The sequence below is a fragment of the Tachypleus tridentatus genome, chromosome 10 (assembly GCF_004210375.1).
Source record: "Tachypleus tridentatus isolate NWPU-2018 chromosome 10, ASM421037v1, whole genome shotgun sequence".
Lineage (NCBI taxonomy): Eukaryota > Metazoa > Arthropoda > Merostomata > Xiphosura > Limulidae > Tachypleus > Tachypleus tridentatus.
Window position 1 is genome coordinate 178,367,703 of NC_134834.1, and position 21,825 is coordinate 178,389,527.

The window sequence follows — 21,825 nt, forward strand, 5'->3', positions numbered from 1 at the left end:
TCTATGTATGGTACTACAACTGATAATACTAACAAGTTTGAAAACAGAGAACTTCCATGCAGGTCGGATTTTTAAGTTATATTGTAAGAAGAAATTCAGTCTCTATTGACTCTGTAAAATTGAAATTGATTTTAATCCAAACTAAATGAGAAGTCCAAAATTTCCTTGGTTTCACATTATATTTTCAATGTTTCACGAATACCTTCTTCAATATTGTTTTAACATTACCTGCGTTTTTGCACCAAAATGGAATGAGGGTACAGTAAAAGTTTTTGGTTCGTAGTCTAAAGGAGCGTTTATATATATTATACTATGCCAAAAACACTGGAGATCAGCTTCAACTCAGTATAACCCATAAATGAAGATTCTTGTTGGACGATACTTTTGACATAACTTACTGTTGCTGCTAGTGAGCTCACTCTTAAGTTCCAAAAATCACTCAACTGACTACTGACCAGCTGATGATCATTAAGCCATCAGTAGAGAGTAATTCCCTGACCGTGTACACAGCTGAACGGATGTTGATTCACAGCTCACCATTTCACCAATGATAACGACACCATAGCCCACCTCAAAACCTGTTAACCTATAGCTACTAGGAATGCTTGAAAGCTGAAGGGAAATCACGTAGTCTCTTATCAGAAGATATTCTGTCAAAACCACCAATGAACCAATCAGTACACTTGTGATAGAATTACCATAAATATTGCTACAAGAAAACCTTTGTGTAAATAGTTTTTGGCGATATCTTCTAAGCACTGAGAATGTCTGCCATGGCAACATTTACCCAGCCACATTAGTAAGAGGACTATGGTAACATCAGATATCAGTGGGGCATGGTGTAGGTTGCTACTCTGCTTCCAGTAAAATGGTCTAGGACCCAGAGTCAATGTTCGGAAAAATTCGAGATGCCCTTCACACATCGAACTGTAATAAAATAGCATTAACAGATAATAGCTGTAACACCAATTGCTGTAACGAGCAGCTGGAACTAGTGGCCTTGAAACTTTACACGTGGGAGGAAGACCATTTGTTGAGGTGTCAGAATCATCCTTCACAGTAAAGGTAAAGGGGAGAGAAAGGAATGTTATGCAGGTATACCATGTGTTTTCTATTAGCTAATGTAAAATGTTTCTAAACTCCTCCACATGTTATGTATATAGTTTTAATGTAGAATGTTGGTCAAAAAAGCCATTGTTACTCTTACCGTAGCTACTTATGTAAGTAGGTCATACACTAGGCTGTCACTGCACTTTCTACTAAGAAACATTGTAATAACGTAGAGAACATTATAGAAAGCCCTCGATCTTTTCCATTAGTACGTTAAGTGATGACCAGTTGATGTAGTATATCGTAATTTGCAGGCATTGTTTATAAGTATATAATGTCGTATTTTTTCAATCTAGTTCATATAATTACAAATTGTAGCAAGTTTAGAGAAACAGCCAATAAAGAAACCACACAATAGATCTGTATTTAACTTTGTGATTTGACTGAAACAAATAGTATTTCACTACGTTTCGCAATGTGTTCAAATTGTTACTTTTCTTTGAACTCTGCCATGGCTGGAGCGATAAGATTTTGTAAAGGATTTTGTGGTGAGCCAGCCCCCCTTTTTTTGTGGTTCTTACCCAATTTTTGTAAGAAACATCAGTGAAACATAAAATACTACTTAATCTTAAGTGTTAATACGATACCTGGAAACTGTCATATCTACGTATATGGACAATAGTAGTATCTTTGTTTTGTATGATACTTTATGGAGAAAAACACCACTTGTGTATCAGAAGTAACAGAATCATTTTATACAATATTGAAAATAATTAGATATCCTTCGTCATTCTTCACTGTGTTTACTTTTTTGAATTGGATTCTTATGTCTTGATAGGGATCACCAGAAACTCTTTACACAATGATTATAGGTTTATGAAACAATTTCCAAACGCAGATGGCCTTTTCTGGAAAGGTTGTTCTACAGGGATTTTCGATATGATGTTTGCCTATTCCGATGTTATGAATGAATGCAATACACAGAATTTTAGCTTTCCGTAGAAAGGGATAGTTGCAGAGTTAAATCGTATTGGTTATATGATTATAGAGGGTGATAAAACGGGTATTTCACAACTACCAGTTGCACTTTGGAAGTAGTAAAGAAAATTTGTGAGATTGTCTCACCAACAGTAACCCAAGACCTCAGCAGTCCTTTGCAGTTCAAGATGGAGCATCTCTTAGAAAATTAAGAGATAAATCACGTGGGTTTAGGGTTATAAGAGCAATATAAGAACCATATTTACAAACTTATTCCAAAGTATAACTTTTAAAAGCTCTAAGTGACATTTGGCATGTGTAAAATGGAAGTATGTCGCCATATTGGACGGAACATATGTCTACCTAAATTGATACAACAAAATCCCAGCGATTTATTATTTGAGAGTGGTGTGACATTTCCAAAATGGTACAGATTAAGTTAGAAAATTCCAGAAAGTTGAAGAAAATGTCAAAACATATTCGAGATGCTATCAGGCTTACGTTCTGATACTATGAGGAAATATCTTTATATGGAATGAATGATAAAATATTATTACACCGAGATAGTGTCCAGCCATACTTCCAAGTCAACGTCCGATTTACTTTACAAATGCAAGTACCAATAGGAATTCGAGTTATACCATTTACAGACCAATCCATTTAAATGGCCAGACGTGTCTTCTTTGGACTTTATGCCTTTATTTAAATTGTTCAAATGAAGCTTCACGAGTTGTCAGCAGCAGATAGTTGAAAGAGTTTAAAAAGCATGTAACGAAGAGTGTCAGAACATTAACTTTACGATATTATGGAAAACTTCCTGCAGAACAATAATCTACAAATCACGACCGTCATACAGAGCCCTGATGATGGTGAAAGAAGGCCTGTGAACACAGACCGTCATACAGAACCCTGATGATGGTGAAAGAAGGCCTGTGAACACAGACCATCATACAGAACCCTGATGATGGTGAAAGAAGGCCTGTGAACACAGACCGTCATACAGAACCCTGATGATGGTGAAAGAAGGCCTGTGAACACAGACCGTCATACAGAACCCTGATGATGATGAAAGAAGGCCTGTGAACACAGACCGTCATACAGAACCCTGATGATGGTGAAAGAAGGCCTGTGAACACAGACCGTCATACAGAACCCTGATGATGGTGAAAGAAGGCCTGTGAACACAGACCGTCATACAGAACCCTGATGATGGTGAAAGAAGGCCTGTGAACACAGACCGTCATACAGAACCCTGATGATGGTGAAAGAAGGCCTGTGAACACAGACCGTCATACAGAACCCTGATGATGGTGAAAGAAGGCCTGTGAACACAGACCGTCATACAGAACCCTGATGATGGTGAAAGAAGGCCTGTGAACACAGACCGTCATACAGAACCCTGATGATGGTGAAAGAAGGCCTGTGAACACAGACCGTCATACAGAACCCTGATGATGGTGAAAGAAGGCCTGTGAACACAGACCGTCATACAGAACCCTGATGATGGTGAAAGAAGGCCTGTGAACACAGACCGTCATACAGAACCCTGATGATGGTGAAAGAAGGCCTGTGAACACAGACCGTCATACAGAACCCTGATGATGATGAAAGAAGGCCTGTGAACACAGACCGTCATACAGAACCCTGATGATGATGAAAGAAGGCCTGTGAACACAGACCGTCATACAGAACCCTGATGATGATGAAAGAAGGCCTGTGAACACAGACCGTCATACAGAACCCTGATGATGATGAAAGAAGACCTGTGAACACAGACCGTCATACAGAACCCTGATGATGATGAAAGAAGACCTGTGAACACAGACCGTCATACAGAACCCTGATGATGATGAAAGAAGACCTGTGAACACAGACCGTCATACAGAACCCTGATGATGATGAAAGAAGGCCTGTGAACACAGACCGTCATACAGAACCCTGATGATGATGAAAGAAGGCCTGTGAACACAGACCGTCATACAGAACCCTGATGATGATGAAAGAAGGCCTGTTAACACAGACCGTCATACAGAACCCTGATGATGATGAAAGAAGACCTGTGAACACAGACCGTCATACAGAACCCTGATGATGGTGAAAGAAGGCCTGTGAACACAGACCGTCATACAGAACCCTGATGATGATGAAAGAAGGCCTGTGAACACAGACCGTCATACAGAACCCTGATGATGATGAAAGAAGACCTGTGAACACAGACCGTCATACAGAACCCTGATGATGATGAAAGAAGACCTGTGAACACAGACCGTCATACAGAACCCTGATGATGATGAAAGAAGGCCTGTGAACACAGACCGTCATACAGAACCCTGATGATGGTGAAAGAAGGCCTGTGAACACAGACCGTCATACAGAACCCTGATGATGATGAAAGAAGACCTGTGAACACAGACCGTCATACAGAACCCTGATGATGGTGAAAGAAGGCCTGTGAACACAGACCGTCATACAGAACCCTGATGATGATGAAAGAAGACCTGTGAACACAGACCGTCATACAGAACCCTGATGATGATGAAAGAAGGCCTGTGAACACAGACCGTCATACAGAACCCTGATGATGGTGAAAGAAGGCCTGTGAACACAGACCGTCATACAGAACCCTAATGATGATGAAAGAAGGCCTGTGAACACAGACCGTCATACAGAACCCTGATGATGATGAAAGAAGGCCTGTGAACACATCATTCTGCGATCGTTACCAGTGGACATCTTCACCGTCTATACTTGTATTTTCTGAAGCAGAAAAAATAGGAAAGTGGAAAGAGAATTTATTCGATATCTTTGGAAAGAATAATAAAATGGTATGATAAGGGAATTAACTACTGAACTGAATAAAATACTGACTTGCTAGTTAATCTAGGTTGGAGACAACGTATCTAGAAGATTGGCAACTACAGAAGTATTAATAATCAAATTGTTAAAGATTAGTATAACTAGAGTATATTTGAAACGATTAAAATTTTAATTATGGGTGTGAAAGTACTTGTGGAATGGAGAGAAACGCTTATAAGTAGAGTAGCTGTAAAATAAAATGTTTCATAAGCAACATACACACAACTTTGGATTCAATTATTGAATATAATCCTTCGTTAAAGATGTAGATTTCGAAACAGTGAAGGGACTACGTTTTTTGGAACTAACGCTAATAAAGATAAAAAGGGAGTAACATAAGCTAAGATTAAATGAAAATGTTTGACACATTTTAATTAGTGTCATATATCCTGAAATATCAGGTGATATTAGGATTTTGCAAACGAGGCATGTTTCATAGGAAAGTTATTTAGCAGATCATCCTTATTATAAACAGTGAAATAACGTCCAATCAGTTATTTGAATTCCATAAACAACATTCAAGATAATTTTTGCCTTTAACTTTAAACTTCCTTGACAGATTTCTGAAACGGATAGTTTGTTTGTTTGTTTGTTTGTTTTGGAATTTCGCACAAAGCTACTCGAGGGCTATCTATGCTAGCCGTCCCTAATTTAGCAGTGTAAGACTAGAGGGAAGGCAGCTAGTCATCACCACCCACCGCCAACTCTTGGGCTACTCTTTTACCAACGAATAGTGGGATTGACCGTCACATTATACGCCCCCACGGCTGGGAGGGCGAGCATGTTTAGCGCGACTCGGGCGCGAACCCGCGACCCTCGGATTACGAGTCGCACGCCTTACGCGCTTGGCCATGCCAGGCCCTGAAACGGATAGATGTGCGGAATGAGAACTGTGTGCAGAGAAGGTATATTGACGAACAGAACCACTGAGAAAAATTTATCCCAAATGTCGTTTACAGCAGATAAACTTATGAATTCGGATATAATTATTCAAAATGTTCTCCAAACAAACCATTGTCTAACGGATAAGTTCTTGAAATCAACTATGTCTACAAACGCTTTAAAGCAATGTATTTATAAAATGACTTATTACCAAAAAGGGCTATATGGGCCCTTTTAAATTTATAATTATGTTGTCATGGCTTCATATTTACCTTTTTAGGAAAGTTTAATTGTATCCTAATACGGTGATTCAGAGTGGCTTCTTTAATGAGAAGCTTGCAAGCCGTGACATCATTCAAAGTACATTATGGTTCCTAATGGAGTTTCGTGTTTTGTACTGAAACTTTCGTGACAGACGTGAACGTTTCGTGCACGCAATTGTGTTCTGATATCATGTTCTTGAAAGTACTAGTCCTATAGTCAAAAGTAATATCTCATCTACAAACAACACCAAAAACTCTGAACGAGTTGTTCTTCAAACTATTAAAGAAAAGCCCACGAAGGTTTGTTTAATGAAGTCTTTAATAAAATATAAAGTGCATTAAATAATCAATATTTGAAGATTAGGCTAGAATATATAGTAGATCTTACGTTACGAAGAAACTCGTATGTAGATTGGAGATGTGAGTTACCTCGTTTTTCGACCAACTGAATACTAGAGTCTATTATGGATTTTAAACTTTGTTTCTTGCCAAATATTGCCACAGCTCTGTTTCGTATATGAGCTATGGTTTTTACGAAAGATATAACTTAAAAAGAACCGGCTATGTGTTGTGGTCATAAAGTTCTTATGGGAAATATGGTTTAAGTTTCTGAGAAATAACTGCAATTTTCTAAGAGAATAAAAAGTAATTTGAAATCAATAGACCTGAATTTGTTCTACTATGAAATCACTTTGTAAATTTCCCCCGGTCGGATATAGGTAAGTTTACTAACTTATAAATGCCAAAATGCAGGGTTCGATTATTCTCGAGACGTATGCTTAAAATACTATCGTATCGGATTAAAGTTAATAATGCTGAGCTTAAAAAATACAAATACCTATCATCTCTAAACCTAAAAGCTTAGGTTTTAAATGTTATGGGTGGAACATTAATAAGTTTACACTATCCCTTAAATGTTAGCATACCTGTGAAAATCTTATAAAATTGTCTTAATTATTATTATAACAGTTTTAACCTAATAAAAATGCCTACTTAGAATATTTATATTAATTTAAACTTTGTAAAGCTGTATTTACAGTACTATCGTATTACTTTTTGTAACACATTAAGCTATGTTCCTAAAGCTGGCTTACGAGTGAAACTTAGCAACAATGTGCAGTATATTGTCGCATCAGTGCTGTTTATAGATGTTGCTACATCGGTATAAACTCGTTACATGTGGCTTTAAATGTTTTTCTGTCAGTGTAAATGTAGCAAGGATGGTTTTAAATGTTCAATATAAACTTAGTATTTCGAATGATTGATACCAGTGAGAACTTGTTAAAGCTGTATCTTAAGTCTAATATATAAGTACGAATTGATAGTAAACCTTTATTTTCAATTTTTTTGTGTACCAAGGTAACCCTGACTATGTATTAACTCTTTCAACAGTGTAAGCTTACAAAGGATGTATTTTAAACTGTTGTCGTGACAGTGACATCTTGTAAAACAAAAATGTTAATGTATTAGTATAAGTTTAAATAATAATGTATATTGAATGTTATTATAATACCGTAAACCACATTACTAGAATAAACTGTGTTTTAAATACTATTACGTTGGTTAGAAATTAGAAAATTACGTTGTCTGTTGCGGCAAAATTACAGTGAGTATTAATTGTAATTAATATATAGCAAATGTTGATTGCGTTTTTTGCTGAGAACTTTAGGAGTTGATAGCTCATCTATCGAGTGGTTACGAGAGACAGCACAGCAGAAGCTTGCCTGACGTCCTATAGGTGGCGCTTTACTCACTTCGTAGTCGATGTTGTTGGGATAGTTATTTTATAACTTCAGTCATGGTAGAAGCACTTTCAGGCGCAATTACTCAGTAAAAGTAGGCCCGGCATGACCAAATGGGTTAAGGCGTTCGACTCGTAATCCGAGGGTCGCAGGTTCGAATCCCGGTCGCACCAAACATGCTCGCCCTTTCAGCCGCGGGGCGTTATAATGTGCGGTCAATCCCACTATTCGTTGGTAAGAGTAGCCCAAGAGTTGGCGGTGGGTGGTGATGACTAGTTGCCTTCCCTCTAGTCTTACACTGCTAAATTAGGGACAGCTAGCGCAGATAGCTCACGAGTAGTTTTGCGCGAAATTCAAAAAACAAACAATAAAAGTAAAGCACTCGTAGACACAATTAGTCAATAAGAATACAACAAGTAGTCGAAGTTTCTCTGGCACCTCAATAAAAGAAAAGTACAGTAAACTCTCGTTGTAACGAAGTCGTAGGGACCAAATAGAATTGTTCGTTACAAAAGAAGTTCGTTAAAAAGGATTTTTTTTTCATTCACTAGCCAAGTCTGGTAATGGTAGGCCCTATAACTGACGGCTGGTGCAGTACCGGTAATTGGATTAAAGACTCGGAAGTCACACGTGTGTAAACACTTAAAACACATTTAATGAAATTCAAAAGGACAATTAACAGCACTTGTAAAAAAAAAAAAATAAAAAAAATAACATTCATAATATAGACATTTGTAATTATAATGTACAGGATACAAACACCAGCAAGAACGTCTAACTGGAGTCATTTGAAATACTGCACAATGTTTTTTTGCGAACTGCTGTCCCTCTGGCACTTGGTCACAAAACGCTCCATCATGTTTAATTGAGAGATAAACTGTCCTGCGTTAGCCTGGAGTTCAAGATATCTCTGAAGTTGCAGGCACATCTCACGAGCTGCAGAATGTGTTGGGATGGTGGGTTCCTCATTGTCGTCATCTTCACTTTCACTGTCATTTTCTGGTGTCTGTTTATTTTGCACCATGGCCACAATATCACTGTCTGTCAGGGGCGCGCTAGTGATCAGATCATTATCAGCAGTCTCGGGTTAACCACCCATCATTCATGCAAAAGTCAGTGATTCCCATTTGATCAGCAAGTATTTTTGCCTTTGCTTGCATAACAGGCCCAGAGATAGGAACATTCTCTGACCTAGCATTTTTGAACCACAGAAGCAATGCCGCTTCTAGGTCAGAATGTTTTGCAGTTCGCATGCGTTTTCTATTGGGACAAAAGTTGTCTCGAGAAGACAATATGGCCTCTTTATTTTTCAACCATGTTGACAAAGTGTTCAGAGGCACATCAAATGCTTTTGCTATTTCTGTTTTTGTTTTAACTTTTTTTTCAACTTCTTCTATTGCTGCAATTTTAGTTTCTATCGATACAAGCTTGCGCTTCGCCATGATCAATGATTAATGATCTGTTTAATTTGACTGTGATTAGCCTTTTATAGGCCACAGCGTGCAGGCTGCCCAGGCATAATCTACTCAAGCCATAATCTGAAAATTTTATATCTAAGCTAATTTTTGGTGGGAGGGCGGGTGAGTTGGGGCGGGCAGGGGTTTAAAGTGTTATTGACTATAATTGTTGTAAAAACATTGCTAGGCTAATCTACTACCCCATCTGCAGTCCGCTATTTCTCAAGTGTAAGATTTTGATGGTGGCACCACACATTGTTGCGCGGAGACTGACTAATTGCCCTTGCTAGCGGCGTAGCGGGTGGTCGGCAGCAGTGACAATTAATTTAGGGAAATGAGAAAAATAAATATCTTCGTACCTGGTTCGATACAAAGGATGTAATATTGATGCTTTTCACACCCTAGGGACTATAATTATACATCGTTACAAGCCGACACTTCGATACATGCAGTTCGGTTCAAGGGGCTTTTGTTACTATGTATTTATATGGACAGTTGGCCGGACCAGTCACCAACTTCGATACAAGTGATATATTCGGTTCTAGCGACTTCGAAACAATGAGAGTTTACTGTATTCGTAATTTCCCTGACATGGTACACATTAGTAAATCAGTAATCGAGGTTTCTGTGATACGTTCAGTAACACTGAATAAGTACTCGAAGTTTCTCTGACGCAATAACATTAAATAAGTATTCGAAGAGCCTGACACAGTTAATAACTAACAATAAATACGTATTTGGTGTTTTTATGGCACGGTCGATAAAAGTAAATATTTACGCGTGTGTTTAGAGAGATAATTTTTTACATAATTTATAAAATATTGATTCAAGAAAACCAGCGAAAGTAAAAACTTTGAAGTTAGTAAACTCCTTCAGAAAGGCTACAAAATATTTTCTGTACACTATAAGTTTGTTTGTTTTAATTTCGCACAAAGCTTCTCGAGGGCTATCTGTGCTAGCCGTCCCTAATTTAGCAGTGTAAGACTGGAGGGAAGGAAGCTAGTCATCACCACCCACCGCCAACTCTTGGGCTACTCTTTTACCAACAAATAGTGGGATTGACCGTCACTTTATAACGCCCCCACGGCTGAAAGGGCGAGCATGTTTGGCGCGACGGGGATGCGAACCCGCGACCCTCGGATTACAACTCCGGGCCCTGTACACTATATGACTAGAGGGACGACAGCTAGCCCTCACCACCCACCGCCAACTCTTGGGCTACATTTTTACCAACGAATAGTGGGATTGATCGTTACATTATCACGCCCCCACGGCTGAAAGGACGAGCATATTTGGTGCGACGGAGATTCGAATCTGCGACCCTCAGATTACGATTCGAGTGCCTTAACCGCCTGGCCATGCCGAGCCTTCTGTACAATATTATCAAAGTATTATCTTAGATGGTGAGAGGTAAGATACTGCTGACTACATTATTTTCCTCTGGTCAGTCGGTCAAATATAGGGACGATGGCAGATAGCCTTAGTAACTTTGCCATTAAATGTAAACAACATTTTTCCAGAAACGTTGGAACTGACCCGTACTTAGTACAAAACAACAAAAACTAGGTTAGTGTCTTTAGCCTGAACCATAACAGATTTGAGAAGAATTAAAAGCGTTTCAGATGTATATGAATTCTGAACCCGTCTTGTAGCATAGTGTTAAACAAGGATATTTATTACCCTGTTTAAAGCTTGAGCCCTCAATATGGCATATTTCTAATGCTCGTAACTTTTTTTCATGACAAGCAAGCTAAACAAAAAACTGAGAAATATCGAAAACTATCGATGTAGATCAGAATCATTTATTCTTATAATATTAATGTACTTTAGTATCAGAGTAAATAAATCAGTAAGATTTTTGGCGTGCTTAAATACATCAGTCGAGAGAGTTCGGCTCCTAAGTCAAAAATTGCAGTTGGATCTAAAATTGATCAAGAAATGATGGAGTTATGAACTAAGTGTGTGCTTCTAAACAAAAACTCAAAGCCGTTCTATGAGCCGCTTTGCCAGGCCAAAAATATTACATTGACATTTTTAAATATAAAGTACTGAAACACCAACATAGCTGGTGTGTTTTCCACCTATATACTCTAGGTATAAACCTACTTTTCTTTATTAGATATTTGAAGAGCGAATGGTTTGTAGATGATGCACACATATTCATCAACTGTAAAGAGACTTCATCTAATTAGGTAAAGAATAACAGTTTGTGTTTTTGTCCACAACTATTTATGTAAACCCATAAGATCGGTTTTAGTGTGACATTACTGAACACACACATGCACAAAATAATACGACTATTACTTTTTGATTATTAATAACTCTGGTATTAATTCAGGGAAACGAATCACGATGAATGTAACACTATGTAATACATATTTTGTTCCTTGATAGTATGTGTTAGTTCGTAATTGCTTCTGTTGTAAAAGTACAGAAAATGGCCATTATTACCTTCAAATTTTGCTTTTGTGACCTGGATAATGAAATTTAGAAATTAACCTATTTTCTAAGTAAAAACGGGCAAATTTGCACATTTTCATTTACATAAGGTCTGAATAGAACAATATATGAATCAAGAGTTACATGTATTTATACTAAAGTTATACAAAACTGTTTAGAAGTGAGTAGTTTTTCGAGATTTGCGACTGTAATGTAAATCACTTTCACGTATCAGCCTCCAAACAGTCTCCCATCATGTTTTTGTTATACGCTCCCAGGTCACAAAAACAAAGTTTGAAGAGAAAAATAGGTCTTTTTCCGTTTACTTTAGGCATAAGCAATTGGGAAATGACGCTTTCTGCCCAGGTACAAGAAAAAGTAAAAATTTTGTTACATAGTGTAACCGATTTACAATTTTAACAAAGGCCTGGCATAAATGGTTAGGGCGCTCGACTTGAACCCGTATGTTCGAATCCCCGTTATACCAAACATGCCCGTCCTTTTAACTGTGGAGGTGTTATAATGTAACACTCAATCTCGCTAGTATTTGTTGAAAGAGTAGCCCGAAAATTGGAGGCTGGAGAAGGCTAGCTACCTCTCCTATGGTCTTTCACTGCCAACTTAGTGATGGCTGGCACTAATATCCCTCGTGTAGTTTTGAGCGAACATCCAACCAAACCAAAACCAGTTTTGGCAAACAAGTCCATAACCAAGTTCACAGAAAGTTATCGGTAGAGCTCATATTTAAGAAACGTACTGTATGTGTGTATATATATATATAATCTGAAACGTAAGGTATTTTATAGCGTTTCTTCGAAACGAAGTTTATACTTAGATTTTGTCTGCGTGAATTTCTTTTTCAGTCATGGTAACGTCTACAGAGATTCAAATCTAGCCATTCAATGGCCATAACAAATATCATGTAGGGTTATCAACAGTTTGTTGTCACACAGCCAGAAATCGGGTTTCGATATCTGTGTTCGGCAGAGCACAGATAGCCCATGGTAGAACTTTGTGATTAATTCCAAAACAGAGATCATATTTTTTACAAATGTTTTCCAATATAACCTTCTGAATTAAACAAAGTACGTGTTATCTTATCACCATTTCGCTTTCTTGCCAAATCTTATTTAACTTATTTGACCTCACAATAATAATCGTGGAGTAATATCCCCTAGTGATATTCTATTGAACTACTCTGACCTACATGTTATCTTTCATCTTGTGTAATGGCTTCGTGATCTCAACGTGTAATTAGAAGTTCATCACTAATTACATTTCTTAGTCACATACGAAGTTTTTCCGACAAAGTAAATAACAGTAAATAAGCACACGATGTGTTTTTCTGGTACGGCCAATAAAAGTAAATATGTATGCGAATGTTTAGGGAAAAAATTTTCTGCATAATTTGTGAAATATCGATTGAAGAAAGCCAACAAGAAGTGTAAACTTTGAATTTAATAAACTCCTTCAGAAAGGCTACAAAATATTTTCTTTACAGCTATGAGAATCAAAGTCTCATCTTAGATGGTGAGAGGTAAGATACTCCTGACTAATAACGTTATTTCTCTTTGGTCAGTAGGTCAAACATAGGGACGGTGGCAGATAGCCTTAGTAGCTTTGCCATTAAATGTAAACTACATTTTTACAAAAACGTTGGAACTAACCCGTACTAATTACAAAACTAGTTTATTGTCTTTAGTCAAAACCATAACAGACTTGAGAATAATTATATGCTAACCAGCTAAATCATTTAATCACTGTATATAATCACTTGTAAATTCTAATTACAAGTACAAAATCAAACACCAGTCTCTTTGCAACATTTCCTCATGTGGAATGGCGTGGTTGATTAACATGCTTTCATGCAGACTAATGAAATGGAGACGCAACCTTCGAAAATAAACCCTACTCGACAAGTAGAATCCTGAGTAAGAACCCAATTCGAAGAAAATTTCAACACATATCATCGTGTACGAACACACTATAATGGGTTAGCAGTAAGTTTAGAGATTTGTAACGCTAAATTGCAAAGGGAATAACGCTATTCCCTTTGGTATAGTTTTGGACTGATACAAACAAACAATGAAAAAATAAGATAATATAAGACAGAACAAGAATTTTTAATTGAATCTAAATAATCCTCGAATGTCTAGAATAATTATACAATGCATCATATATTATATACCTAATTGTTAAAGCGTTAACCTAAAGCTGTGGGAATTTTGAATATCTACTATATAAAGACGAAAAGCCACTGATATCTCAGCCGTTGCGATACAGATCGACACGCAACATACTAAGAAAGATAGCACTTTCTGCCACGACAAGCAAAAGTATCTTTTTAAAATTATTCCATTCATATATAAATGGATGATGCGATATTTTGGTCATATAATTAGATTTGAGGGTAGATTGGTAGAGATCGTTATGAGTAGTAAAGTCGAGTATTGCACAACAAATCATTATAATTGATTGAAATTTCCCATCACTTTTAGTTGGTTGTCAAGGCGACATATTAACGCAACATCACAAAATTTTGTCCAATCGGAATCTTCAGTTGCAACTCTATAATTACCCGCGGCACATTTAAATTTTCAAAATGCCCAAATTAAAGCGCACTTCTGCAGCTCAGCAGTGTAACAAAGGCAAATTCAGGAAGGCTCCGAAATTCGAAATAAAATTCACTGCCTTTACAATAGCAATTAATAATTTGTAGGCTCGCACAGTTAACCAAGTAAGAATATGTCTTCGAGAATCATTTTATCTCGTATGTTTCAATATATAAGGATTTATAAATAAGAACATTTGAATATAACTTAAGAATATACAGAAGTCAAAATGAATTATTGGTTGAAAGGAGAAACAATGAGCATTTAGGAAAAATGTATTCTAAAGACGGCTGGTATCGATTTTGGAACTTGTAATAAAGTACAGAACAATGTTTCGATCTTCTTAGGTCATCTTTTGATCAACAAACCTCTTTTTTAGCCTGATGAAGACCTAAGAAAGTTGAAACGTGGTTTTCTGCTTTATTAGTAAGTGTTAATATCCATACCAGCCGTTATGAGATAAATTTTTACTTAAAGTGGGTTTCACGTCATCACGAATTAATCGAGCAATACTTGGTAGAGATGACCAGATATAAATAAAAAATGTCGTTTTCCTGAAATACTAAAGATATGTTGGTCCTTGATTAAAATGTCTTTTTTTTTAGAAAATATTTTCGTAGAACATTTACTTAGATATCATTTTGAGAAAAAAGAATTAATAATTTCCCGTCATATGATGTGAATTAGGCTTGTGTGGTAATAATGTAAGTAATGTCTTTGTGCAGGTTATTTTTTATTGATGACTCGTTTTTGTTGCTCTTTTGTTTTTTTCCAGGCAGAATACGGACTGACAGACGAGCAAATTGCAGGTATGAACAATAATTTCATATTTGATAAAATTGTAGAAACTCTAAATATTATTTCAGAAGTCACTATCCTAGTGGCTTGGCATGGCCAGGTGGTTAAGGCACTCGACTCGTAATCTGAGGGTCACGGGTTCAAATCCCCTTACGCCAAACATGCTCGCCCTTTCAGCCATGAGGGCGTTATAATGTTACGGTCAATCCCACTATTCGTTGGTAACAGAGTAGCCCAAGAGTTGACGGTGGGTGGTGATGACTAGCTGTCTTCCCTCTAGTCTTACACTGCTAAATTAAGGACAGCAAGCACAAATAGTCCTCGTGTAGCTTTGCGCAAAATTCATAATAAACCAAACCAACTATCCTAACGATCAGTAGGAACGTCTGTCTTTTATGACGCAGATGTAAATATATATTATTGTGTATAATATTTAAAATATTTGATTGAATCACATGTGTTTACATTTTATATACAGGATGTTCGAATGTTTAATCGATAAAACATTTCGACTGCATAAATTTTAGTTGTTACCTCTTCTAATTTATGCAGACTTACTTAAAAAGGGGAAGAGTTGATAAATAAAAACGCAAAACTTTAATTTTACTTTTAAAAATATTTTGAAATATTACAACGCAGACAAAGCTGGTACCTTGTCAAAGTAGTGCCCAAGCAACGTTATAAGCGGGTCCAGTTTTAAAACTGTGGAATATGGCTTCCTTTGAGATCGTTGTTAAAAAGTCAGCTGTTGGAGGTCAACTCGTTATGTTATGATTCTGTTTTACATATTGCACTATCACGGTTGATCACGTAATAATTAAATGTTTCTTTACATATTGCATTGCTAAGAGTGATTAAGTGACAGTTAAATGCGTGTTCACACGTCACATTATAGGGGTAGTTGCGTGACAATTAAACGTATATTCTCATATTGTACTATTAGAAACTATTACGTGACTGTTTCATATGAATTCAGATATTATACCGTTAGAACGATTACGTGACAGTTAAATGTGTATTCCCATATTGCTTGTTTGTTTGGATTTTTTTATTTCGCGCGAAGCTACTCGAGGGCTATCTGTGCAAGCCGTCCCTAGAGGGAAGGCAGCTAGTCATCACCACCCACCGCCAACTCTTGGGCTACTCTTTTACCAACGAATAGTGGGATTGACCGTCACAATATAAAGCCCCCACAGCTGAAAGGGCGAGCATTTTTGGCGCGACGGGGATGCGAACCCGCAACCCTCAGATTACGGGTCGCACGCCTTAACACGCTTGGCCATGCCGGGCCTCCCATATTGCAGTGTTAGAGTGTGATCACGTATTACATTGTTGGATGTGAACACGTGACAATTAAAGTGAGTTTCTTTTCATTTCGCTGTTCTTGCGAAACAGAGATTTTGTAAAGTAAATGTACAAAGTATTCTTATGAATTCTGGCTTGACAAACACATTACATTAAAAACAAACCACAACCACCATATTAATTCTTACCAAAAAGGATCAAAACAAAATCAAGTTCACGTGAAATTCCACCACGAACGAGACTTCACGAAATTAAAAAGCTTAAGATTTGTGAAACATTGTACGATAACACCCACTTTTGTACATATTAAAAATTTACATATAACAACAAGAAACGGATATCTTGAAGTTTGTCATTCGTGGTGCAAAGAATACATCGAATTGAGTTTTCTTAAAGCCATATTTTAAACTTTAACTCCATGGTAACAAACACATGGAAGTATTAAATTATTTGAGCATTACCAGTGTCTAATATTAATAGTATTAAGATAAAGCACTTTATTTTATGTTCTATTAGAATTTAGAGAGGCTTACATGCTGTTCGACAAGGACTCTGACGGTCGGATAACAGCCACAGAGCTAGGAGTTGTCATGAGGTCCCTTGGACAAAAGCCAACAGAAAAGGACCTGTGTAACATGGTTGAAATGGTTGATCAAGACGGTAGGTGGCGCTGTGATCGATAACAACAAATTTTGAAAATTATTTAGTATAAAGAGTATCTTAATAATGAACACACACTTGTTTCGATTTCCTAGAAAATTGAGCTTATTTTATAACTAGTTAAATTAATAGATACTAAATCACAAACATTCTCTTAATTTTGTGTTAATTGTATGTGTATACACCAGTTATATTATTCACCGTTATTATAGAGACATGGCCAAGTGGATAAGGCACTCGACTCGTAATCTGAAGGTTGCGGGTTCGAATCCCCATCACACCAAATATCCTCGCCCTTTCAGCCGTTAGGGCGTTATAATGTGATGGTTAATTCCACTATTCGTTGGTAAAAGAGTAGCTCAAGAGTTGATAGTGAGTGATAATGATGACTAGCTGCCTTCCCTCTAGTTTTACACTGCAGAATTAGGTACGGTTAGCGCAGATAGCCCTCGTATAGTTTTGCGCAAAATTCAAACCATTGTACAGAAAATCTCCAGTGGCACAGCAACATGTCAGCGGACTTGCAACTCTAAGATTTGGTTTCTATACAGATAACCCACTGTGTAACTTCGTGCTTAATTACAAACAAACATTATGCAAAACTTAAGATATTTGCTACACGATACTACAAACTACAATGCACAATGATAATATTTGAGATTGAGGTTTTCTGCTTCATCTAGTTTTAAAAGGATGTTTTTAATGTTGGGAATTCCAGATGTAAAAGTAACTCATTAAACGTTGTACATTACATATAATTTAATAATATGGTTTTGACGTTAAATATAATAGTTAATACGTTTCTTCCTTGTGTATGTGTGTGTGTGCGTGTATATATATAGGTAACGGAACAATCGAGTTTAACGAATTCCTTTTTATGATGTCGAAGAAGATGAAAGAGTCTGATCGCGAGGAAGAGCTGCGCGAGGCTTTTAGGGTGTTTGATAGGGATGGGGACGGTTACATTAGTTCAGCAGAACTAAGTCACGTGATGATTAATCTTGGCGAGAAGCTCACAGAGGATGACGTAGAAGACATGATCAAGGAGGCCGACGTAGACGGTGATGGGCGAGTGAATTATGAAGGTGAGTTGTATAAGATAAACTTTAAGTAATTATAGCCTTAAAACGTTATTATCCAGCGCTTGTTTAACAAATATCTAAATTGAAGTGAACTTGCTAAAAGCCTGTATTAGATTTGTGTTACAGGAACGGACAATCAAAGAAACAGTGATAACAATAACAAAATTTCAGAGTAATTTTACTTCAACTTCCTGACAAATCCCCTGGACTTGCAACGCTAAAATCAGGAGTTCGACTCTCCGTAGTGGACAGAACGCAAATATTCGGTTGTGTAATTTTACGCAAAAAACAAACAAACAAACAAAAACGTATACACAAACTACCACAAACGTTTCTAATCAAAAATACATTACGAACATTAGATTTTTATGGTCATTATAACTCTACGCTTTGCTCCTCAGTAGAATGTCTGAAGGTTTATAACTCTAAAAACTGGGTTTTGATGCTCAAGGTGACAACAGCAAAGATAGTCCATTCTTTAGCTTTGAATTTAACAACAATCAAACACAGGGTTTAGAAGACAGAAATCTGTTCCCTAATCTACCAGAATAAAGTATTTACATTATAATCATCGTTTATATTGGACTGCAGCTTTATTTTCAATACAAGCTCTTAAATAATTTAATTTAAATATTTTATATTTACTGCCTAACTTCTCAAATTTACTACATTCGAATTACCTATGCTTGATATCCAAATTTTGTGTGTCATAACGCGTGAATTCGAAAAGAAACGAAACGTTGAAATAAGATGTAAAATAATGAGCTAACAATTCTATATATATGTTTGTCAAAATATTTTTATTTTAATATTGAAAAATATTCAGTTAACCGTATAGTGGAATATATCTTGTTGTTTATTTAAATATTGTGTCGAATTTCAAGTAAAAATGATCATTAAATTACGTTTTTTAACTTCAACATTTCACATTAAGTGGTTTATGAAATAATTTTCCCTATCCTTGATTGAAAGCGCTTCATTAATGGTGGCCTTTTTTGATTAGAAGTACCTTATCTTGTTTGAACTACAGTGACACGACACGGACGTAACACGCTTTGTATTAGGTTTACCATTTTGATTGCAGAAACTTCGAGAACTGACATTATCAGTTGCGAAGTGACTGCTTAAAGAGTAACAATCAAATCTATTGATCGTATGAGTGAGTATACGTTTGAGATTACTAACACGTAGTCTATTTGTTTTGCAAAACGTAAATTAAAAGTATTTTATTGAGCTCGGAAAAATCTTTTGAATAGAAGAAAATTATTTTCATTTCTTAAAATAGCGTTATTAAAATTGCATCAATCTATTGCTCAGATGGTTTTATATGCTTCTAGTCACCATAGTAAATGTGTTTTTCGCTCGAATAATATAACTTTTTTGTAAATCATTTTTAAAAAATAAATTTCACAAGCATGTTCTTCATTTCCCATTGATTCGTGTTTGTTTAATGAATTATACAAAATACAATTTCTATATTCATAATTTGTGGCTTATTTACTTTATAAACTTTTAAAGTAAATACGTACGCCCAAAATTTTAACTTGAAAGTTAATCTACGATTTCTTTCCGAGTGCAAATTTACTCATCAGTTTGTTACGCCTAACAATCAACATTGTAAGGTACAAACACTTATTCCTTAGTTTGTTTTAAAGTAAAGACATATTGAAATATCTGCTTTGTCCACCGCAGAGAATCGAACCCTTGAGTTTAGCATTATAAGTCTGTAAACCTACCACTGCCCCACTGGGAAACCACTTAGTTGTTTTTTTCTTTCTTTCAACGCAAGAACCTTGATCTGATATCATACTTATTTTTTGAGGTATTAATTAATAGTTTTAAAATTTTAATAAAATCAGTAATGTATTTCGCTATGCTTTGCTAATAATAGGTATTTATAACGTATAAACACAAATGGATAATTTCCCTTTGGAAGGTATTAGGACCTTTAACGTTCTGTCAAACATTCATTGTTATTTGGTCGTTTTAAACTTCTGAAGTTTTCGCCGCGGCTTTCAGTTTTACAATTACAATCTTTTAGTTCATAGTTGCGTCATCTCTTGATCGATATGAAATCTAATTACTGTTTTGGACTCAGCAGTTCAAACATTTTCCACTTGTGTATTTGACCACGTTTAAGATTTCGTAGGATAATTTACTCTAATCCTGTTTAAAAGAAGTTCAGTTTTAGTGTTGGCTCTTAGAGGCCCTGATGAACAATCGAATCGGGTATACGCGAGCCTCAAGCTTGGTATTGCTAGTGCACGAAATATAGCCAATAAAAAGGGGAAAAAACGTCTCAAATTAATTTGCTCTTATCTTGTTGAAACGAATTTCATGTGCCGTAGCTATTGAAGATTCCCTAGTGTTTCGTTTACATGTGTATATACGTATTATTGAAAAAATATGTTAGATGTAAGTTAAGCTGACAGGGAACTGATTTTGGCATCTAAGTCGATTAGGCTAAAAGTTTATATACGTACATATGTTCATTAATTTATGCAAGAAATGGGTGATTTTTTTAACGTTTACAACTCCTGCATATTTTAAGTATGTTAACCCTTATTGTATAACAAAGTATGAAGCTGTACGATGGCTTAATCGTTTTTCCATCTATAATGTTTTGATTTTGTACTCAGATTGTGTTACTAACTTCTAAATATTCTATCTGTGTTTCAGAATTTGTCACAATTCTCACCTCTTCGAAATAAGAAACTGTGGGTCGACTCACTTGAAACCAAAATCGTTCCTAACATTGGCGTGTTTTAGTGTACCTTCGACGTTTCGCTCGTTACATGGTTTCAAGACTCTAACTATTTTAAGACAGTCACGTTTCGGCAGTATTTAACTTTTTAGTATCTTTTTACTATTAACTTTTATGGTAATATTTTTAAACATATAAGCAAAGCCTTTCCACAGTGTTGTTGTGATGATTTTTATTTTTGCGAGTTTTGTGAATTAACACATAAAAATTGTTCTAGTAACAAAAAATTTCTTTTGTGTGTTTGATACCTTTAGAAACTAACTCAGTAAATGGTGTGTTTATAGTCTTCTATATTGTTACTTTAATAATTTATATGTTTGTTTTATCAATGGCCCGGCATGGCCAGGTGGTTAAGGCACTCGACTCATAATCCGAGGGTGGCGGGTTTGAATCCTCGTCAAATCAAATATGCCCGCCCTTTCAACCGTGGGGGCGTTATATAGTTACGGTCAATCCCACTGTTCGTTGGTAAAAGAGTAGCCCAAGAGTTGGCGGTGGGTGGTGATGACTAGTTGCCTTCCCACTAGTCTTACACTGCAAAATTAGGAACGGCTAGCTCGGATAGTCCTGCTGTAGCTTTGCGCGAAATTCAAAAAAAACAGACAAACTTTTATCGATACAGAAAAAATAAAGTTAGAGTATGGTACAATGATAACATGTACTGTTAGATTGAGATTTGATAGATTTTGATCAGTAACGAAGTTCATGATTTATGTTTTGATCACATTTACCACAAGTCTGATAACTTTGCGATAGTTCAAAAAACACAGTAAATATTTTTTTCGAAGTCGAAATATGTAAATCGGACAGTTTAACCATGTAAAGTTGCACTGCTTTTTATTCGGTTTTAATTGTTGTCAGAAAAGTTAATAAGTTGTAGTTGATTGATGGTTTCCATTTTGATAAATTTAAAATGTCTCGAAAAGTGTGTTACCGA

The 21,825-nt window shown here is 36.3% G+C and overlaps 1 protein-coding gene across 2 annotated transcripts in view; it reads left to right on the forward strand.

Annotated features, from left to right (window-relative positions):
• Nucleotides 1-21,825, forward strand: part of LOC143231022 (uncharacterized) — a 56,543-nt gene that overhangs the window by 12,569 nt on the left and 22,149 nt on the right. For both annotated transcript variants that reach the window (XM_076465491.1, XM_076465490.1), the window contains exons 2-4: nt 15,055-15,088; nt 16,899-17,042; nt 17,885-18,127. In XM_076465491.1, coding sequence (XP_076321606.1) covers nt 15,055-15,088; nt 16,899-17,042; nt 17,885-18,127 — 421 coding nt within the window. The remainder of the gene's footprint in view (nt 1-15,054; nt 15,089-16,898; nt 17,043-17,884; nt 18,128-21,825) is intronic.